Here is a 22,073-nt window from a genome sequence, read left to right as displayed (position 1 = left end):
TTTTCCTTTGCAAGCTACCAATGCATCCTCAACCTCCATTTCCTCGTCAAAGCCCTCGAATGTAGTCTCCCATCCCAAATCAGTCCCCACCTTGCCTGGAACACCATGTTTGGGCAGCACGGTGGCACTGTGGGTCGCACAATTGTTTCACAGCTCCAGGGTCCCAGGTTCGATTCCCGGCTGGGTCACTGTCCGTGCGGAGTCTGCACATCCTCCCCGTGTCTGCGTGGGTTTCCTCCGGGTGCTCCGGTTTCCTCTCAACAGTCCACAGATGTGCGGGTTAGTTGGATTGGCCATGATAAATTGCCCTTAGCGTTCAAAAGGGTTAGAACATACAGTGCAGAAGGAGGCCATTCGGCCCGTCAAGTCTGCACCGACCCACTTAAGCCCCCACTTCCACCCATTCCCCATAACCCAATAACCCCTCCTAACCTTTTTTGGTCACTAAGGGCAATTTAGCACAGCCAATCCACCCTAACCTGCACGTCTTTGCAATGTGGGAGGAAACCGGAGCACCCGGAGGAAACCCACGCAGACACGGGGGAGAACGTGCAGACTCCGCACAGACAGTGACCCAGCGGGGAATCGACCCTGGGACCCTGGAGCTGTGAAGCCACAGTGCTACCGTAGATGGGGTTACTGGGTTACGGGGATTAAGGGGATAGGGTGGAGGTGTGGGGCTTCAGTGGGGTGCTGTGTCCAAGAGCCGGTGCAGACTTGATGGGCCGAATGGCCTCCTTCCGCACTGTAAATTCTAGGGTTCTGTGAAAGCCTCCAGTCTCGTTCCTCCCAGGTCCTGGAAACCAAAACAGCTCCAACCAAGGCCACAAATTAAATGCTATTTGACGCGGACATTGACAAGCTATTCTTCTTCATCATTCTCGTCCTGGGCCATCACCTTTGATACCCGTCGACCACACCATTGTCCTCTGATAAAGTCTAGTTTTAGTCATAGTTTTATTCATATCGGGGCCAGCTGAATGCATGTAACTAGGAGGGAGAAATATTAAAAGTGTGTTGACTGGGAACCCAGGCATTGTTTCATGCAATGAATTGACCATTGTATTCCAGTGTATTCAGCGCTGAGAACGGATTATTTTCTGTCTAATCAACTAATGCTGCGCTAAATTCGTAATTACTGGCGAACATCCCCTCTAGCCTGGAAAAACTCATGTCATGTTTCTGACATGTCAGATATCTGCAATCTGATCAATTGAATATATTTTAATACATTTTCAAAGTTTCAAGGAATTTGAAAGTTTCGCTGAAAGTTTCAATTCTAGCAAGGTCTCCGCCAAGCTGTGTAACATAGCTAGTGTGAGAAACATATCCAGCAATTTTGCGAAGACTGCGCACGCAGACACCGAACTAGTATTTTTTTTAGAAAACATTTTATTGAGGTATTTACAATTTTAACATTCTAAATAACAGAGAGGTCCAACACACGCAAATAACCGACAATAACATACTCAACCTCCCTATCCTTTCATTTCATTTCCTTAAAGAAGTCGATGAGCGGCTGCCACCTCCGAGCGAACCCCTGTATTGAACCTCTTAAGGCGAACTTAATCCTCTCTAGCCTGAAAAAACCCGGCCATGTCACTGATCTACACCCCCGCCATTGGAGTCTCCGAGTCCCCTCCATCCCAGCAGGGTGGCAAAGGCCAAAACGTCGGACTCTCTTCCACACCCCCGGCGAGCTAGTTTTGATAGGCACCAGTCAATCTTAAGTAATGTCCAATGTTTGACTAACAAATCATCTTCTCAGTAACAGACATTCACTTGAACAAACCAGGAGTTCTCAGCTAAGAATTAGAAACCAAGAAAGTAAATGAGGGGTTAAATCAAAGTTAGGAATTTCCTAAGATCTAGGAACTCGTGGTCAAAGTCTTTGCTCTCAAATGTGTAAATCATCTATCTGTTTGTGTTAAGTCTTTTATTTTTGTGTGCTTAATGCCTTTGCCATGTGCTGACTTTTTAATGTATTGACATTTTGTTTCTAAGTTCTTATTTAGCTCTTATTAAAGTGTATACCAGCGAGTAATTAACAATAATAAAGTTGTATTTTTGATACCTCCCACCAACCTGGCTACCGATTCTTATTCAAAGGTAAAATAAGAGTCCCTTCATTCTCCAATCCTCTCTTTACTGTTGCACAGCTGGGTGGGACTTCGCACATCTGCATCCATTCTTGTCTCTCATAGCTGGAGAATTTTGGCAGCACGGTAGTACAGTGGTTAGCACTGTGGCCTCACAGCGCCAGGGTCCCGGGTTCAATTTTATGCTGGGTCGCTGTTTGTGCGGAGTCTGCAGGTTCTCCCCGTGCATTGCCAGATATATACAGCCACGCTACCTCAACACCCCCTCGATGTTTCTAAGTTAGCAGAGCATCCAATATGGGAATAGCCCAAGTGGTGAAGTACCCTGGAATGGGTGGGCTGTCTTATGAAGAAAGACAGGGCAGGCCAGGCTTGTAACCGCTGGGGTTCGAAGGGTAAGTGGTGACTTGATTGAAACATATGAGATCCTGAGGGGTCTTGATGGGGTGCGATGTGGAGCGGATGGATGGAATTATCTAGCCGTTTGTTGGAAGCTGGATTATCTGGTCCTGCCTGCAGCGTGCCGGTGGTGTGGAGGCGGGGGGGGGGGGGGGGTGCTTCAATGGGAAATCCCATTGACAATTGCGCAAGCAAACAGCACCGGGAAACACATGGCTGCAAGGCACGAGAACTCTGCCCAATGTGATCCAATGTGCTAATAACTCACAGCAAACCCAAGTTAGGACGAACTCAGAGGGTTAGTTTATTTTCCACATTCAAAACCCGGGGGCAAAAGTGTCCGTGACGTCCCAATCTCAACACACTCATGGCAAAGAAAGGGATAGAGAGCGTTTGACAGCACAAGAACCACTGCAATAAACATTAGCTCAGGCGATTTCCAGAGTCCAATGAGGAATTATTTTCCTGTCGCCGTTTGGGATCAGCTGCCTGAAGACTGGAGTTTTAGGGCGGAATTCTCCGCAGGGGGGCCGAACCTCGGCCGAGGTTCACGACGGCCTCGGAGCCCGGGCTTAATAAAGCTTGGAGAGATAAAGCTTATCTCTCCAACTCCTGCCTTTGTTACTTTGGGGGGGGGGGGGGGAGTCCATGAAATCAGCAGGGAGCTCAGTGTTACCTCAGAGAAGGAGAGAGCCTCACTTCGCAGGAGTTAACACGGGCCTATATTGAATCAAACATCCCACTGCCGGAGCAGACAACCACTTCATCGGTAGAATGTTCCAGAAATTGTATTTTATCCATTTTCCTGGCTGTGCCTCTCGCCCTCGTTTTTTACACTGTGTTTTGTTCCTGCCGGTGAGTCAGGGTATACTGGGCAGGTTTCTGCCCCAGAGTGTTGAACACTTGAGGTTGCTGTTCCAGTGCAGTCTTGAGGGAGTGCCGCACTGTCAGAGGTATCGTCTGTCAGGATGTGTTGATGCGCTAACAATTGCACACAAAGACTCAAATCGGTACAAGAGAGGCTTTATTACCGTGAGATGTTATTCCTTCAGCTGCAGCTGTAGAATGGCAGCTCAGGGGAACTCATGAATATTTATACTGCTTCCTGTGGGCGGAGCTAGCCGGCAGGGTCTTACCGGTAAACCTGTAATACAGGTACTGCTGTACATCCCCTAATACAGGCACACACATATATATACAGGGGTAGATCACCACATGTGTCTTTAAAGCAAGGCCCAATAGGGTGCAGGTTTCTTACAGGACAACCCCTTAATTTTAAACAGTGACCCCTGGTTGTAGATTCTCCCACAAGAGGAGATGGCACGGTGGCACAGTGGGTCAGCACTGCTGCACCACGGTGCCAGGAGCCCGGGTTCGATTCCGGCCTTGGGTGACAGCCTGCGTGGCGTTTGCATGATCTCCCCGTGTCTGCGTGGGTTTCCTCCAGGTGCTCACGGCAGCACAGCGGTTAGCACTGTTGCTTCACAGCGCCAGGGACCCGGGTTCGATTCCCGGCTTGGGTCACTGCCTGTGCGGAGTCTGCACGTTCTCCCCGTGTCTGCGTGGGTTTCCTCCAGGGTTAGCACTGTTGCTTCACAGCGCCAGGGACCCGGGTTCGATTCCCGGCTTGGGTCACTGCCTGTGCGGAGTCTGCACGTTCTCCCCGTGTCTGTGTGGGTTTCCTCCGGGCGCTCCGGTTTCCTCCCACAAGCCCCGAAAGACGTGCTGAATTGGACATTCTGAATTCTCCCTCCGTGTACCCGAACAGACGCCGGAATGTGGCGTCTCGGGGCTTTTCACAGTAACTTCACTGCAGCGTTAATGTAAGATGTGACAATAATAAAGATTATTATTACTATTATTCCTCCACTGGTACAAGTGCGTGGGTTAGGTGGATTGGCCGTGCTAAAATTGCCCCTTCGTGTCCAACGGTCAGGTGGCGTGAGAGAGGACAGGGCAGAGGCGTGGGCCTAGATAGGGTGCTCTTTTGGTGGGTCGGTGCAAACTCGACGGGCCGAATGGCCTCCTTCTGCACTGTCGGGATTCTCCCATGGAGGAAACATCCTCTCCTCATCGGAAGACGAAAAGAGGATGAAGGCGCGGCCAGGAGAGAGGGTGTTTGAAAGGGTGAGAGAAAAATGTGTTATCATTCAGCAGACTGAGAAAAACTATGAGCAAAACAAAGACAGGTTTAAGTTGCGTATAAATGAATAAGGTACAAACTGTGTTAAAACTCCGGAACGCCCTCCGAAATAGGGTGGGTGTCCCGACACCGTATGTCCTCTGAAGGTGGATCACCACTCCCAGCTCAAATCCAATTAGAGATGGGTAATAAATGCTGATCTAAGCAGCCCACGCCCACATTGTCTTTTTTGGGGTTTTTTTGGAGCAAATGCTTAGGCACTGGGTGTCACGGCAGCCTGCGATCGAGACAGGTCGGTATCTCATCCTCCCCCGACTGCAGAAATGGTCACGTACAAAGTCAGTTTCAGGACTGGGTCAGCGGAGTATGCGGGAACGGACAGCTACGTGTACTGCACGCTGGTCGGAGAATTTGGAGAGAGCCTGAGGACGAGCCTGGATGATTGGCTGCAGGTGGACCTGGAACGGGGAACTGTAAGTGAACGCGCTGATCAAGACAGCTCTGAAAGCAGTCAAATGGCCTGCAGGCAATGTAAATGCTTTGCCGGCTCTGTAATGAAGGTGGGGGCTTGTTGGCAATTGACGGCAGATCTCATTGAGAGCAGAAAAGGCAGCTTAATATTTTTTGGAGGTGGTTCTTGGGTCTGAAGGGGAAGTGGTCAGTCCTTGGATGGAACTAGTTAAAACCAAACTGGGTGGCGAGGGGGGGGGGGGGGGGGGGGGGGGGGGAACTGATAGGCGCTTGATGCCCAAACTTTGTTTCTGTTGAAAGGCGCATGCTTATGTGACCTCCTCCAGCCCTACTTCCCACCGAGATCTCTTCAGCTTTGCCAGGGTGGCACAGTGGCACAGCGGTGAGCATTTCTGCCTCACGGGGCCAGGGACCCGGGTTCAATTCCGGCCTGGGGTGACTGTTTGTATGGAGTTTGCACTTTCTCCCCGGGTCTGCGTGGGTTTCCTCCGAGTGCCCACAGTCCGGAGATGTGCAGGTTAGGGTGGACTGTCTGTGCTAAACTGCCCCTTACTTTCCAAGGATACAAACACAGGAATTGGGAGCAGAGATAGGCAATTCAGCGCCTTCGAGCCTGCTTCGCCATTCAATCAGATCATGGCTGATCCCTTCCTGGTCTCAAAGCCACCTCCCTACCTGTTCCCCATATCCCTTTCACCCGTTTTTTAATCAGAAATATATTTATCTCCTTCTTGAAACCATTGAATGACTCAGATTCCACCGCATGATGGGGCAGCGAGTTCCACAAATTCACCCCCCCCCCCCCCCCCCCCCCCCACCGCGCAAGAAGTAGTTCCTCCTCATCTCAGTTCTAATTCTACCGCCTCTCAACCTATATCCGTGACCTCTGGTTCCAGATTGCCCCACAAAGGGGAACATTTGGTCTACGTTTGCTTTATTAATCCCTTTTAGTATTTTGTACACCTCGATCAGCTCCCCTCTCATCCTGGGCAAGTAGAAGCCCAAACTGTTTAATCCTTACACGTCACCCCTTTCATCCCCGGAATCAATCTGGTGAACTTCCTCTGAACTGCCACCACAACCTTCCGCAAATAAGGAGACCAAAACTGGACACAATGCTCCAGACGTGGTCTGACCAACACGCTGTACAATTGCAACACTTCCCTGCTTCTATACTCCAGTCCTTTTGCAATAAATGCTAACATTCCATTTGCCTTTTTAATTACATGTTGTACCTGCAAACTGACTTTCTGTGATTCATGAACAAAGACGCCCCGATCACTCTGCCCAGACACATTTTGAATGTGTTTTCCATTTAGATAATAATTTGCCTTTCTATTTTTTCAGCTAAAATGGTTAAACTCACACTTATCCACATTAAATCCATCTGCCAAATTGTGGCCCAATCTCCAAGCCGAACTATATCCGTCTGTAAACTCTGTATCTCCTCATCACTGCCTGCTTCCTACCTGTTTTAGTATCATCCGCAAATTTTGCTGTCACACTCTGTCCCTGCTTACAGATCATTTATATAGATTGTGAACGGTTGAGGTCTGAGGATTGACCCCTGCGACACCCCGCTAGTTACAGTTCACCAGCCAGAGAAGGACCTATTTATCCCAACGTTATGACAATGAAATGAAATGAAAATCGCTTATTGTCACGAGTAGGCTTCAATGAAGTTACTGTGAAAAGCCCCTAGTCGCCACATTCTGGCGCCTGTCCGGGGAGGCTGTTACGGGAATCGAACCGTGCTGCTGGCCTGCTTGGTCCGCTTTAAAAGCCAGCGATTTAGCCGAGTGAGCTAAACCAGCCCCTTCTGCTTTCTGTCAGTCAGCCAATCCTCAACCTAATCTAGCACTCGACCCCCAATCCCCTGCGATCTCACCTTCTGGATCAGTCTTTCATGCGGCACCTTGTCAAACGCCTTCTGGAAGTCTAGATATACCACATCCACCGGTTCCCCCTTATCCGCCTTGCTGGTTACGTCCTCCAAGAACTCAAGCAAGTTTGTCAGGCATGACTTGCACTTTATTAAACAGGCTGACAATGGTGGATTGAGCTTTACCTTTACAAATGTTCCGTCATCTCCTCCTAAATAGATAGAACATAGAACAGAACAGGCCCTTCGGCCCTCGATGTTGTTTCCAGCAACTTCGCCATCACAGAGGTCAAGCTAACCGGTCTATAGTTGACTAATTTTTGTCTGTCTCCCCTCTTAAACAGTGGCATCACATTAGCCTGTTTCCAATCCATCAGGACCTTTCCCGAATCCAGGGAATTCTGAAATATTATAAACAGTGCATCCACTATCTCTGCTGCTACCGCCCTTAATACCCTAGGGGTCAGAGGCCATCAGGTCCCGGAGATTTATATGCCTTTAATCTCATTGGATTATTCAATACCGTCTCCCTCGTGATGGCTATTGCACCAAGTTTCTCTGCATTAACTGTAGTTTTTGGGAAATGCATATCATCTTCTACCGTGAAGACAGAGGCAAAATATTGGTTAGGATGCAAGGGCAGCACGGTAGCATTGTGGATAGCACAATGGCTTCACAGCTCCAGGGTCCCAGGTTCGATTCCGGCTTGGGTCACTGTCTGGGCGGAGTCTGCACATCCTCCCCGTGTCTGCGTGGGTTTCCTCCGGGGGCTCCGGTTTCCTCCCACAGTCCAAAGATGTGCAGGTTAGGTGGATTAGCCATGATAAATTGCCCTTAGTGTCCAAAATTTCCCTTAGTGTTGGGTGGGGGTTACTGGGTTATTGGGATAGGGTGGAGGTGTTGAACTTGGGTAGGGTGCTCTTTCCAAGAGCTGGTGCAGACTCGATGGGCCGAATGGCCTCCTTCTGCACTGTAAATTGTATGATCTATGATTTATAGGTTAGTGGGCAGCATGGCGCAGTGGTTAGCTCACGGCGACGGGGTCCCAGGTTAGATCCCGGCTCTGGGTCACTGTCCGTGTGGAGGTTGCACATTCTCCCCGTGTTTGCGTGGGTTTCGCCCCCACAACCCAGAAGGTGTGCAGGGTAAGGGGATTGGCCACGCTAAATTGCCCCTTAATTGGAAAAAATGAATTGGGTGCTCTAAATTATTTTTAAAAAGCGATTTACAGGTTAGGTGGGCTTAGGTAGGGTGCTTTTTCAGGTGGTCGGTGCAAAATTGATGGGCCGAATGGCCTCCTTCTGCACTGTGGAGATTCTAACTCTGGCCACTTGCACATCTCCGATCGTCCAACCATAGGCGGCCTTTAGCTGTCAGGGTGTTAAACTCTGATATTCCCTCCCTAAACCTTTCTTTCAAAGGCATCCTATAAAACCAGCCTCTTTGGATCCAAATGCTTGAAATGCTCCTGCGAAACAGCTTGGGATAATTCATTGGGTTAAAGGCGGTATATAAATGCAATTTTCTGTTTCCGGTGCTCTATTTGACTATGGAAGGCAACATTGCCCGGTCTAATGCTGCTCTTGCATTGACACTGGCCGGCACACAGAGTTTCTGGTGGTCGCACCGCCACCTTGTGGTCTGGAGGGGAAAACCTATTGTGGCGACGAGAATTTTAGGACCCTTCCCTGCACCGAGTAGACGTTTTAACCCGCACCTTCTGGTCTCTGGCACTGCTGGACGGTGCAGTCACGTGTTGAGTCATCCCGATTATGATTTCGATGTACGCTAACCGCCTCCTCCCCCCCCCCCCCCCCCCCCACGGCTTAATGTCATTTCCAGGTGGATTGTTACGATATCGCAAGCAGCCAAGACCTTGGCACCATTTGGTTTGTGGAGCTGGAAGTGAATCGATTGCCGCTGGCGGATTATCTGTCGCTGCTTCAAGATTACTGGTTCTGCTGCTCGGTGACGGTACAGAGCCCCTCGGGAGAGACCTACCATTTCCCGTGCTACAGGTGGCTGGAAAACTGCACTGTGCGGATCCGGGAAGGAACAGGTGAGGTGGCAAAGCTTGTGGAGGAGGTGGGGGGGGGGGGGCAGTGTTGGTAAAACTGACCCTTTGAAATAAGTTCAATTCAGTAACGCCTTTCACCAGCGCCAGGAGCCCCCATGGGGACTTCACAACCGATGGGGGGGCTGTCGGAGGGCGGACATTGTTGCAGGCAACGTGACACAGCACAGCAAGGAACATCAGGGGCTGGTTTAGCACACTGGGCTAAATCGCCGGCTTTGAAAGCAGACCAAGCAGGCCAGCAGCAGGGTTCAATTCCCGTACCAGCCTCCCCGAACAGGCGCCGGAATGTGGCGACTAGAGGCTTTTCACAGTAACTTCATTGAAGCCTACTCGTGACAATAAGCGATTTTCATTTCATTTTCACGGCCAGAAGTGAAGTAGTGACCAGATCATCATTTTTATTTTGGGGCAATGCTGGATGAGGGATGAATGTTGTCCCGGACGCCGCGGACAACAACGTCGCTGCTGATTTTTCAGAATAGTGCCTGGGAATGTGGACAGGGCTTAATATAGATAGTATATAGAGAAATACAGCACAGAACAGGCCCTTCGGCCCACGATGTTGCGCCGAACTTTTGTCCTAGGTTAATCATAGAATTTTGGACAATTTTTCATGGCCATTCCACCCAACCTGCACATCTTTGGACTGTGGGAGGAAACCGGAGTACCCGGAGGAAACCCACGCAGTCACGGGGAGGATGTGCAGACTCCACACAGACAGTGACCCAAGTCGAAACAGTAACTTTAATGTCCAGTCCGAGAGATCGCACTTTGTAAGCTAAGTCTGAGCACGCTACCGGACTCTGTCTGAACATCAAACCAGGGTTAAGTTCCCTTTCCAGAAATGCATTCAAAATAAGGGATGGGTCTTGTCTGTCAAAATTCAGCCTTGCCCATCTCCTCGGGAAGCTCATGTGTCTGCTGCTCTTGCCCTTCCAGATGGTAGAGGTTGGGGGTTTGGAAAGCGCTGTCGAAGAGTTGCTACAGCGCATCTTGCAGATGGTGCACATGGCTGGGTTTTTCTAAAACCCATCCGAACCCACGATCTGATTCAGCCAGTGTTCACTGCTATAATAATCTTTATTAGTGTCACAAGTAGGCTTACATTAACACTGCAATGAAGTTACTGTGAAAAGCCCCTCGTCGCCACACTGTTCGGGTGCACAGAGGGAGAATTCAGAATGTCCAATTCACCAGCATAGGCCTAAATAGCTGGCTTTGAAAGCAGACCAGAGCAGGCCAGCAGCACGGTTCAATTCCCGTACCAGCCTCCCCGGACAGGCGCCGGAATGTGGCGACTAGGGACTTTTCACAGTAACTTCATTTGAAGCCTACTCGTGACAATAAGCCATTTCATTTCTTTTGCCACTTGTGGCAGGATATCTAATGTTGCATAGATAAACCATTCCCACCCCTTCGTTCGATTCGTCTGTAACTGGTTGCCCAGGATTCCATTCCTCTCTAGCCATGAACAAGCCAAGGGGCCAGTCTGTAACTCTATATTCTGTACTCAATTCCGGAATGTTCCGTTGCAGCTAAGAGGTTCCGCGATGACCGGTTGGGCACATTTCAGTCCCATCGGCAGGCTGAACTGCGGGAGAGACAACAGCTCTACAGGTAAGCCCCGGATATCTCACCTTTCCTTACGGAATGACTCTAGCTCACACAGCCACTGGCAAGGGGATTGTCGGTCAATATCCCGACTGGGTGTCCACGCGATGGAGCCATGGAACGCACTTGTTCAGAGGGGATTGTCCTTTTCAAAAAGTGTATCTGTATTATTTCAGTGATGTGTCCCAATGTGCCCCAAAAGGGGCTGGTTTAGCTCACTGAGCTAAATCGCTGGCTTTTAAAGCAGATCAAGCAGGCCAGCAGCACGGTTCGATTCCCGTACCAGCCTCCCCGGACAGGCGCCGGAATGTGGCGACTAGGGGCTTTTCACAGTAACTTCATTGAAGCCTACTCGTGACAATAAGCCATTTTCATTTTCATTTCAATGACAAGTGACTGTTTTTTGCTGCCGTTTAATGCCAAATTAACAAGAATTCACACCTTAATTACCCCAACCAAACCTGCCAAGTATCGCCTGCAGCAGAGAATCTGTCCCAACAGGTTCCTGATGTGGTTTCTGTTACACGCCAATTTACTCCCACCCAACATTTAACCCTATCAACATATCCTTCCATTCCTCCCCCTCTCGTGTGCTTATCCTGCTCCCCACTTTGAATTTTTAAAATTAATCCTCAGAACGTGCACCTCGCTTTTATTGCCAATCCCAAATCAGAAGTTGGTGGGTCAGACGCCTTCTTGAACCCGCTGCAGTCCCGTGTGGTGTAGGCACACCCACCGTGCTGTTAGGGAGGGAGGTCCAGGATTTTGACCCCAGCGACGGTGAAGGAACGGCCGATCTATTTCCCAGTCGGGGACGGTGAGTGACTCGGAGGGGAAACCTCCAGGTGGTGGGGTTCCCCGTGCGTCTGCTGCCCTCGTCCTTCTAGATGGTCGTGCTCAAGCATCTGGAAGGTGCCGTCGGAGGAGGAACAGGCGTTGAGTGCAGAATATGAGTTGTGCAGTGCCATCTTAAGACCATGAAACAGGAACAGGAGGAGGCCATTCGGCCCCTCGAGCCTGCTCTGCCATTCAATAGGATCACGGCTGATCCGACATTCCTCATGTCCACTTTCCCTGCCCTTTCCCTGTGACCCTCGATGCCCTCGCTGATCGAGAATCTATCTAAGGGGCAGCGCAGTAGCATGGTGGTTAGCATAAATGCTTCACAGCTCCAGGGTCCCAGGTTCGATTCCCGGCTGGGTCACTGTCTGTGCGGAGTCTGCACGTCCTCCCCGTGTGTGCGTGGGTTTCCTCCGGGTGCTCCGGTTTCCTCCCACAGTCCAAAGATGTGCGGGTTAGGTGGATTGGCCATGCTAAATTGCCCGTAGTGTCCTAAAAAGTAAGGTTAAGGGGGGGTGTTCTTGGGTTACGGGTATAGGGTGGATACGTGGGTTTGAGTAGGGTGATCATGGCTCGGCACAACATCGAGGGCCGAAGGGCCTTTTCTGTGCTGTACTGTTCTATGTTCTATGTTCTATCTCAGCCTTAAATACACACAAGGGCCCTGCTCCCACAGATCTCTGTGACAAAGAGTTCCAAAGATTCACAACCTTCTCAGAGAAGAAATTCCTCCTAATCTCTGTCTTAACTTGGCACCCCTTTATTCTGAGTCTACGCCCTCTGGTCCTAGACCGTCCAATAAGGGGAAACATCCTCTCAGCATTTACCCTGTCAAATCCTCCTTAAAAACCCTATGGGCTGGATTCTCCAGTCGCCGATGGCGACGCCGAAATCGCTTTTGGCCATCGGCCGGAGAATCCGAGTTCCCGACCAAATCGGGGACAGAGCCGCTTTCGCGATGCTCCGCCCCCCCCCCCCCCACTCCCCACCGTATCGACAGCCTCAGGACATTGCCTGAGGCCCCCCCCCACCCCCATGCTCCTCCCCCCCCGACCGGCCGAGTTCCCGACGGCGTGGGTCTCTCATGGTCTCACCCGGCGGGAACTCGGCGTGGTGGCTGTGGACTCAGTCCAGCGCCGCCACAGTCGGGGGAGGGCCAATCCGTGGGCAGGGGTGGACATATTCGAGGAGGGGGGCACTGTGGGGGGGGTCATTTGGGTCTGGGGCGCGCGAGCCGGCCAAAGGAAGGGACTATTTTGCTGGCCACGTCCGCGAGCATCTGCCGCCATGTAGCCCGGTGTGGCCGCTGCAGGCCGCCGTTCGCCTGCGCGGCCACGGACCGGCAATTCTCCGGGTGGCAACTGGAGCCGGGTGCTCTACGCTGCCTCCTGCTGGCCCCCAGCAAAACATGGAAATCGGTGGCCGTTTTACGCCGTTTATCCTGGAGTAAAACGCCACCGTTCCCACTCTGGCGTGTAGACATAGCCGCAGAATCGAAGAATCCAACCCTGTATGTTTCAATGAGATCCCCTCTCATTCTTCTAAATTCCAACGAGTAGAGTCCCGACCTGTTTCACCTCTGCTCGGGAGACAATCCCTCCACACCGGAAATCATCCCAATGAACCTTCTCTGAACCTCCTTGAATTAAATAATATCTTTCCTTAAACAAGGGGACAGAAACTGCTCCCAGTGCTCCAGATGTGGGCAGCACGGTAGCATTGTGGATAGCACAATTGCTTCACAGCGCCAGGGTCCCAGGTTCGATTCCGGCTTGGGTCACTGTCTGTGCGGAGTCTGCACATCCTCCCCGTGTGTGCGTGGGTTTCCTCCGGGTGCTCCGGTTTCCTCCCACAGTCCAAAGATGTGCAGGTTAGGTGGATTGGCCGTGATAAATTGCCCTTAGTGTCCAAAATTGCCCTTAGTGTTGGGTGGGGTTACTGGGTTATGGGGATAGGGTGGAGGTGTGGGCTTGGGTAGGGTGCTCTTTCCAAGGGCCGGTGCAGACTCGAAGGGCTGAATGGCCTCCTTCTGCATTGTAAATTCTATGATAATCTATGATAAGCTCATCAGGTATAGGAGCAGAATGAGGCCATTCGTCCCATCGAGCCCGCTCCGCCATTTGATCATTGGTGGTTTGTTCCTCATTTGCTGCCTACGATGGATTGCAAAATCAGCCTGAGCATCTCCTCCCTGGAACACATGACCTCGGAGCGAGAGTCGGCAATTTAGCCTCCTGAGGCTAAACACCCGCAATGTGATCATGGCTGATCCCATCCTGGCCTCAACTCCACCGTCCTGCCCGTTCTCCGTAACCCTTCAACCCATTACCAATTAAACATCTGTCTAACTCCTCCTTAAATTTACTCACTGTCCCAGTGTGGTAGTCACCACTGTTGTATTAAATTGTATATATGGGTATTACGGTAAGGCCCCTGTACTACAGGTACGGGGGTAGATCCCTGCCTGCTGGCTCCGCCCAGTAGGCGGGGTATAAATGTGTGTGCTCACCGAGCTGCAGCCATTTCGTCAGCTGCTGTAGAAGGCCAGACATCTCTGTGTAATAAAGCCTCCATTGTGTTCTACTCTCGTCTCGTCGTAATTGATAGTGCATCACCCAGCATCCACCACACTCTGGGGTAGCGAATTCCACAGAGTCACAACCCTTTGGGAGAAGTAGTTTCTCCTCAAAGCTGTTTTAAATTCGCTACCTCTTCCTCTAAGATTATGGCCTCTCGTTTCAGAATGCCCCCCAAGAGGAATCATCCGCTCCACGTCTACTTTATCCACACCTTTTAGCATCTTATACACCTCAATTAGATCTCCCCTCATTCTTCTAAACTCCAGAGAGTATGGGCCTGAACCGTTCAATCTCTCTCCACCAGTCCCTTGTACAGTTGCGGCAAGACGTCCCGACCCTTATACTCCAACCCTCTTGAAATAAGGGCCACCGTTCCACTGGCCTTCCTGATTACCCGCTGTACGTCTGCTAGCTTCCTGTGTTTCGTGCACAGGTGTCCCCGAGTCCCTTTGTGTTGCAGCTTCCTGCAGTTTTGCTCCATTTAAATAATGCTCTGTTCTTTTGTTCTCCAAAATGAACAACTTCACATTTCCCAACTTTTTGCCCACCCGTACTTAACCTCCTCTTTGCAAACTCCCGCAATCTGCCTGTCCACCTATTTTAGTGTCGCTGCAAATTTGGCGACAGTACATTCGCTTCCTTCCCCCAAGTCAGTATAATATATTGTCAACAGTTCTGGTCCCAGCTCCGGTCCCTGTGGAGTCCCAGTGGTTTTCCACCGACCTTACCCCCACTCGCTGGTTCCTGCCCATTCGCCAATTCTCCTCTCGATGGTATGCTCGGTGGGGGAGGGGGTGAATGTTTGTGGATGGGGGAGCCAATCAAGCGGGGCTGCTTTGTCCTGGAAGGTGTTGAGCTTCTTGAGTGTTGTTGGAGCTGCACTCATCCAGGCAAGTGGAGAGTATTCCATCGCACTCCTGACTTGTGCCTTGTAGATGGTGGACAGGCTTTGGGGAGTCAGGAGGTGAGTTACTCTCCGCAGGATTCCCAGCCTCTGACCTGCCCTGGTAGCCACAGTATTAATGTGGCTGGGTCCAGTTCAGTGTCTGATCAATGGTAACCCCCAGGATGGTGATAGTGGGGGATTCAGCGATGTAATGCCATTGAATGTCAACGAGCGATGGTTAGATCAAAGAACAAAGAACAAAGAAAAGTACAGCAGAGGAACAGGCCCTTCGGCCCTCCAAGCCTGTGCCGACCATGCTGCCCGTCTAAACTAAAATCTTCTCCACTTCGGGGTCCCTCTATTCCCATCCTATTCATGTATTTGTCAAGATGCCCCTTAAATGTCACTATCGTCCCTGCTTCCACCCCCTCCTCCGGCAGTGAGTTCCAGGCACCCACTACCCTCTGTGTAAACAAACTTGCCTCGTACATCTCCTCTAAACCTTGCCCCTCGCACCTTAAACCTATGCCCCCTAGTAATTGACCCCTCTGCCCTGGGGAAAAGCCTCTGACTATCCACTCTGTCTATGCCCCTCATAATTTTGTAGACCTCTATCAGGTCGCCCCTCAACCTCTGTCGTTCCAGTGAGAACAAACCGAGTTTATTCGACCTCTCCTCATAGCTAATGCCCTCTGTGGTGAATGTGATTCACACTATATCTAGTTGCCAATATCACTCCATGTATATATGTTCGTTATCTACCCATTGTAAGTGCAGTTGCACTATCCGACCACCAGGGGGAGTCGCTCTGGGAGTACGCGAGAGTTTGTACTGGGCTCCGCCCAGGACTCCTCCCCCTGGGACCGATGTATAAAGATCAGTGCCTTAGAGCCAGCCTGCCATTTCACCTGAAGTTCAACGACGAATAGGCTGGCTCTATTCTAAGTGTATTAAAGCCTCTGTTCAGATCCAACTACACGTGTTCGCTGAATTGATGGTTCCATCAATTTAATACACTTAAGAAGCTGCCGAAGTAAAGCGTGGAATCCGCTCTAAAAGCAGGATGTCTAGAACTCGATCCGCAGGGTGCAGAGGCGAAAGAAACCTTCTGCCACTGGCTGAAATGTTTTAACTACCTGGCCGAAATCGGCACCGTTGAAACTACGGAGGAACAAAAGCTCAGCCTACTGCACGCGAGGGTAAGCCAGAGACTATTAGAAAATGGGGCCCAGGGCTTAGAGACTACCGTAGAGGCTGCTATCACGATGGAAGTTTCCTTCCGCAGTCTCAACTTGTTTCCCGCGGACCCCGCTAACCCCGCATGGGCCCCCGACTTGAGGACCCCCCAAGCCTGTGCCGCAAGGCCCCCCAGCTATCGCGCTGCCGCAGCCGGTCCTACTGTCCCAGTCAACTACTCAAACTATCCAGCTGCTCCAGATAATTACTCAGCTCCCCCAGCCAGCTATTCAGCTCGCCAAACCAGTTATTCAACTGCTCCAACCCGCCACTTCTGTGGACAAAGCCAGCACCCGCGGCAGCACTGCTCAGCCCGATCCACGACCTGCAGCAGCTGCGGGAAGAAAGGCCACTATGTCAAAGTGTGCCTCGGCAGAAGGGCCCCAGCCCTCAACACCCCAACAGTCCAAAAACATCGCCCCCCAGCACCAGCAGGCCCGCGGGGCCCGAAACGCCATAATCTTAGAAGAAGAGGTAGCGAATTTAAAACAGCTTTGAGGAGAGAGAGAAAAAGAGAGAGACAGAGAGAGAGAGAAAGATGTCATAAACACAGGCAAACACATTGCCAGCTAAATGGCTGTGGGGGCTTTGTGGTCAGAGGTGTTCAGAGTGTAAAACGTGTGACTGAGAGAGAGAGAGGAACGTAGGGACTGGGTGGGATGTGATTCTGTTGAGCGGCTGATGTCAGCAGTTATCAAAGCTTGAGAGTTCCGACTCTATGCCGGAATGTTCTATTGTCCAATCGGTGATTTCAGTTCCCTGACAATCCCAGAAAGCATTCCGGTTCAATTTGAACTCTTCACAGGTACGACCAAATCCAACTGGAGGATTCTGGGGCGGGTTTCTGTGATCCTGAGGCTAAGTGTTGACGCCGTCGGAAACGCCGTCGCGTTTCTCAACGGCGTCAACCCGGCCCCAGGATCAGCAATTCTGGCCCCGACATGGGGGGGGCCACCACGGCACTGGAGCGGTTCACGGCGCACCAGCTGCTGATCCCGGCGTGAACAGGGCGCTGCGGGATCCGCGCATGCGCAGTGTCACCGGCAACGACGCGTTAGTGGCTCCCTTCAGCGCGCCGGCCCCAACGCAACATGGGCCGGCGCGGAAGAAAGGAGGCCGCCAGCCAGAGAGGCCGGACTGCCGATCGGTGAGCCCCGATCGCGGGCCAGGCCATATCGGAGGCCCCCCCCTGCCCCCGGGGTCGGACAGGGCCCCCCGCACCGGCCACCCCCCAACACCGAGTTCCCGCCGGCTAAGAGCAGGTGTGGACGGCACCTCGCGGGACTCGCCGTTTTTCCGACGGCCGCTCGGCCCAGGATCGGCGGGCCAGCCGCGTAGAGCGGCCCCCGACCGGCGCCGCGCCAACCACTCTGCGGAGAATCCCATGCCGGCGTCGGGGCGGCGTGGCGCGATCCGCGACAGTCGCGGCGATTCTCCCGCTCCTGGTGTCTATCCAGACTTGTCTTCAATCTAACAGGGATTCCCTTTGTGTTCCAGGTGGAAGGACTGGGCTCCCAACGTGCCGAGGCACATTGATGCTGAGTCGCTGGATGACCTTCCTGTGGATTTGACATTCAACTTCAAGAAAGAACAAAATATGAAATACAACTTGGCAAAAGCGTAGGTGTCACTTTGGTGCCTGTGAGGTGCCATTTTAACAAAACTATCAATCCCAGATTTAAAATGAGCAATTCCTGTCTGCGGAATAGAATTCCAAAGTTCTTCCGGCCTACTCAACGTCCGGCACTAATCATTAGACCACCCCCCCCCCCCCCCCCCCCGGTCCTAGACTGTGACTGGTCTACTGTAGGGAACCTAGCGATGGAAGTGTGGTGAATGTAACATGGTAAATTCACACTGTATATTTGTAAGCGCAGTAGCGTTACCCAATCACTAGGGGGAGTAGCTCTGGGAATGCTCAGGAGCTTGTACAGGGCTCCAGCCTTGGCTCCGCCCACGACTCCTCCCCCTAGTGCTGCTGTATACATACCCTTGTTCAGAGTCAGCCTGCAGTTCACAGAGAGTTCATCAACGGGTAACAGGCTGGCTCTGAAGTAAGTTGATTAAAGCCTAGATTCATATCGGAAACACGTGTCTGGTGAATTGATGGTTCCATCAGGAAGCAATGTTCATTGTTCTGGACAGTCTTCCCTGTAGTTTGTGGGAACAGGATCAAGGGAAGAACGTCAAGTTTTGAACGATCACACCCTGTGCTAATAGCTACACTAACAACCAATTTCAGATAATCGATCAGGTTGATGTTCTGCCTCATTAACGTCTGCCGGAACAACATACAACCTTTTGTTAAATTACCCGGGGACTTGGAGAGCGCATAGTTCCCCATTGCTTTCTCCACAGGGCGGCAGGGTAGCACAAGTGATTAGCACTGTTGCTTCACAGCGCTAGGGGGGTGGTGGGGGGCGAGGGGGTGGCCTCTCCACCCCTGGCCCAACTTTCTGGCGTGGCCGGCCCCTGAACACCGACGCCATGTTGAGTCGGGGCCGGCGCACTAAGGAAGTCCCCCGCGCATGCGCAGGTTGGCACCCATTTTGAGGCTGGAGTGGCGTGAACCCCCTGTGGGGGCCAGAATCCGTCATACCCGGTCCCGGTTCGCGCCATCGTAAAACGCAACGGCGTTCATGACGGCGCGAACACTTGGGCTCCATATTGGAGAATCACCTCCCCCCCCTTATCTCTCTTTTCAGCAATGTTCAAAGCCAGGGGACAGGACGGAGAGTCTGAGGGTCACTCACCATTCCGAGAGTGAGGAAGGCCACACTCTTTATATCATGTACGTTCCTCGGCCGCCGAAAAATACTTTTACTGTACTTTGGTACATGTGACAATAAATCAAATCAAATCAAATCAATGGTCCCCCTTTTTTGTGTTTATTTCTTTAGTGTTGGAGTCTTGCGCCTGAAGAGGTTTGTGAACATGTTTGGAGAATCTTGGACCACGGTTGAAGACTTTGAAAACATCTTTTGGAAAGTCACAAGTCCCATTGCAGGTAATAGCCAACAATTAGGAAAGGGGGTGATTGGGTTTCTAATCGAATACAGCCCCAGGAGAATGGTAACGGTACAATATTTATCACCCTGGGGAGACCAACTGGAAGGAAAGATTTATCTTCAATGTTGGTACAGCTTGGCACATCCCAAAGCCCTTTCCAGCCACTGATGCAGGTGTGAAGTATTGTCACTGTTTTAATCAGAGCAGCAAGGTCTCACAAACCAATGCGATAATGGAAATATCAGCGTTTATTTATCGGTGATGTTTCTTGAGGAGTTCATGTTGGCCTAGATCAGCGAGGACACAACTGCCTTCCCCATCTTCAAATGAAGTCCTTCAGCATCCAACTGAGAGGGTAGATGGAGCCTTGGTTAAAGACCGAGAGATTCCAGGCTCAAATCCTACCCTCTTCCCCACCCCTTCATTTCTCTCCTGTTCTGCAGGGATTGCTCGGACCTGCGATGTTACCCCAGGGCGGCTCCAAATAAAACAAATTAATGTTGACCACATCCAGATGATTGCGAATGCTCATTTTCCCAATTTCTTCTCTCTCTTCTCTCTCTCCCCTAGTATTTACCAGGGAACACTGGAAGGAGGACTGGCTTTTCGGATACCAGTTCCTGAATGGTTTAAACCCAGTCCTGATACGGAAATGCGACAGAATCCCGGCGAATTTCCCCGTGACGGACGCCATGGTCAGGGTGTCTCTTGGCCGCTCCAGCCTGGAACAGGAAATGAAGGTCCGGTTGTGTCATGTAACCTTTCACCCTGCGAGTCAGAGGTCACGCTGGGACATGGGCGATCCTGGGTGGCTCTGTGCAGTTTCTGGGAGAACTTTGTTCCGCTGAAGGATCTTGGTGTTGATGTTTTAAAATGGAGGTGTCGCCATATCGGTAGATGGTGTAGAACATAGAACAGTGCAGCACAGTACAGGCCCTTCGGCCCACGATGTTGTGCCAACCATTTATCCTAATCTAAGATCAACCTAACCTACGCCCCTTCAATTTACTGCTGCCCATGTGCCTGTCCAAGAGTCGTTTAAATGTCCCTAATGACTCTGACTCCACCACCTCTGCTGGCAGTGCATTCCACACACCCACCACTCTCTGTGTAAAGAACCTACCTCTGACATCTCCCCTATACCTTCCTCCAATCACCTTCAAAATATGTCTCCTCATGACAGCCATTTCCACCCTGGGGAAAAGTCTCTGGCTATCCACTCTATCCATGCCTCTCATCACCTTGTACACCTCTATCAAGTCACCTCTCTGCCTTCTTCGCTCCAGTGAGAAAAGCCCGAGCTCCCTCAACCTTTCTTCATCAGACATGCCCTCCAGTCCAGGCAGCATTCTGGTAAATCTCCTCTGTACCCTCTCCAAAGCATCCACATCCTTCCTATAATGAGGCGACCAGAACTGGACACAATATTCCAAGTGTGGTCTAACTAGAGTTTTATAAAGCTGCAGCAAAACCTCGCGGCTCTTAAACTCAATCCCCCTGTTAATGAAAGCCCACACCATACACCTTCTTAATAAAAACCTGGGTGGCAACTTTGAGGGATCTATGTACGTGAACCCCAAGATCCCTCTGTTCCTCCACACTTTCAAGAATCCTGCCTTTAACCCTGTATTCAGCATTCAAATTCGACCTTCCAAAATGAATCACTTCACATTTATCAAGGTTGAACTCCATCTGTCACTTCTCAGCCCAGCTCTGCATCCTGTCAACATCCTCTTGTAACCTGCAACAGCCCTCAACACTATCGACAACTCCCCCAACCTACGTGTCATCGGCAAGCTTACTGGCCCACCCTTCCACTTCCTCATCCAAGTCATTTATAAAAACCAGTAAGAGCAGAGGTCCCAGAACAGATCCCTGCGGGTCACCACTGGTCACTGATCTCCAGGCGGAATACTTTCCATCCACTCCCACTTGCTGTCTTCTTTTGGTCAGCCAATTCTGTATCCAGGCAGCCAAATTTCCCTGTATCCCATGCCCCCTAACTTTCTGAATGGGCCTACCATGGGGAACCTTAAATGCTTTACTGAAATCCATATACACCACATCCACTGCCCGACCTTCATAAATGTGTCTCGTCACATCCTCAAAGAATTCAATGAGGCTTGTGAGGCATGACCTGCCCCTCACAAAGCCATGCTGACTGTCTTTAATCAAACTATGTTTTTCTAAATAATCATTAATCCTGTCTCTCAGAATCCTTTCCAATATGTTGCTCACCACAGACATAAGCCTGTAATTCCCCGGGATTTCCCTATTCCCTTTCTTGAGCAGGGGAACAACATTCGCCTCCCTCCAATCATCTGGTACTACTCCAGTGGAGAGTGAGGACGCAAAGATCATCGTCAACGGTGCAGCAATCTCTTGCCTCGCTTCCTGTACTATCCTGTCAGGCCCAGTGGACTTATCTATCCTGATGCTTTACAAAATGTAGGTGATGAGCGAATGGAACTCGGTGCGAGATAGGGTACGGGGCAGCAGTGTGATCCTAGATTATTGTGGGTGGCAGGTACGAGGTTGGCAAGGACACCATTGGAATCCTGCGGTTATAAATTATACTTTATATCTGACTACCGAGCTCTTTGTGTTCATTACAGAATGGGAAGATCTTCATTGTGGACTACAAGATGTTGGATGGGATTCCTCCCAATGTTATTAAAGGTGTCCAACAGTACCTGGCAGCGCCTATCTGTCTGCTGCACCTTAACAAACAGAACCAGATGATGCCCATTGCTATCCAGGTAGGGGCTGTGAACCCTAATTGGCTCCTAGTCAATGACCTTTCACCCCCTCCCTATCACTGTAACCTCCTTAAAACCCTCC

General features: G+C 51.0%; 1 protein-coding gene across 1 annotated transcript in view; it reads left to right on the top strand.

The window, feature by feature from the left end:
• The first annotated feature begins 4,872 nt into the window (after positions 1–4,872).
• Positions 4,873–22,073, top strand: part of LOC119958357 (polyunsaturated fatty acid 5-lipoxygenase-like) — a 32,735-nt gene continuing 15,534 nt past the window's right edge. The window contains exons 1-7 of the mRNA XM_038786814.1: positions 4,873–5,114; positions 8,837–9,053; positions 10,607–10,688; positions 17,721–17,843; positions 19,124–19,230; positions 19,803–19,972; positions 21,848–21,991. Coding sequence (XP_038642742.1) covers positions 4,965–5,114; positions 8,837–9,053; positions 10,607–10,688; positions 17,721–17,843; positions 19,124–19,230; positions 19,803–19,972; positions 21,848–21,991 — 993 coding nt within the window. The 5' untranslated portion in view covers positions 4,873–4,964. The remainder of the gene's footprint in view (positions 5,115–8,836; positions 9,054–10,606; positions 10,689–17,720; positions 17,844–19,123; positions 19,231–19,802; positions 19,973–21,847; positions 21,992–22,073) is intronic.

This window comes from Scyliorhinus canicula, chromosome 29 (assembly GCF_902713615.1).
Source record: "Scyliorhinus canicula chromosome 29, sScyCan1.1, whole genome shotgun sequence".
Taxonomy (NCBI): domain Eukaryota; kingdom Metazoa; phylum Chordata; class Chondrichthyes; order Carcharhiniformes; family Scyliorhinidae; genus Scyliorhinus; species Scyliorhinus canicula.
This window is presented reverse-complemented; position numbering and strand designations above follow the sequence as displayed.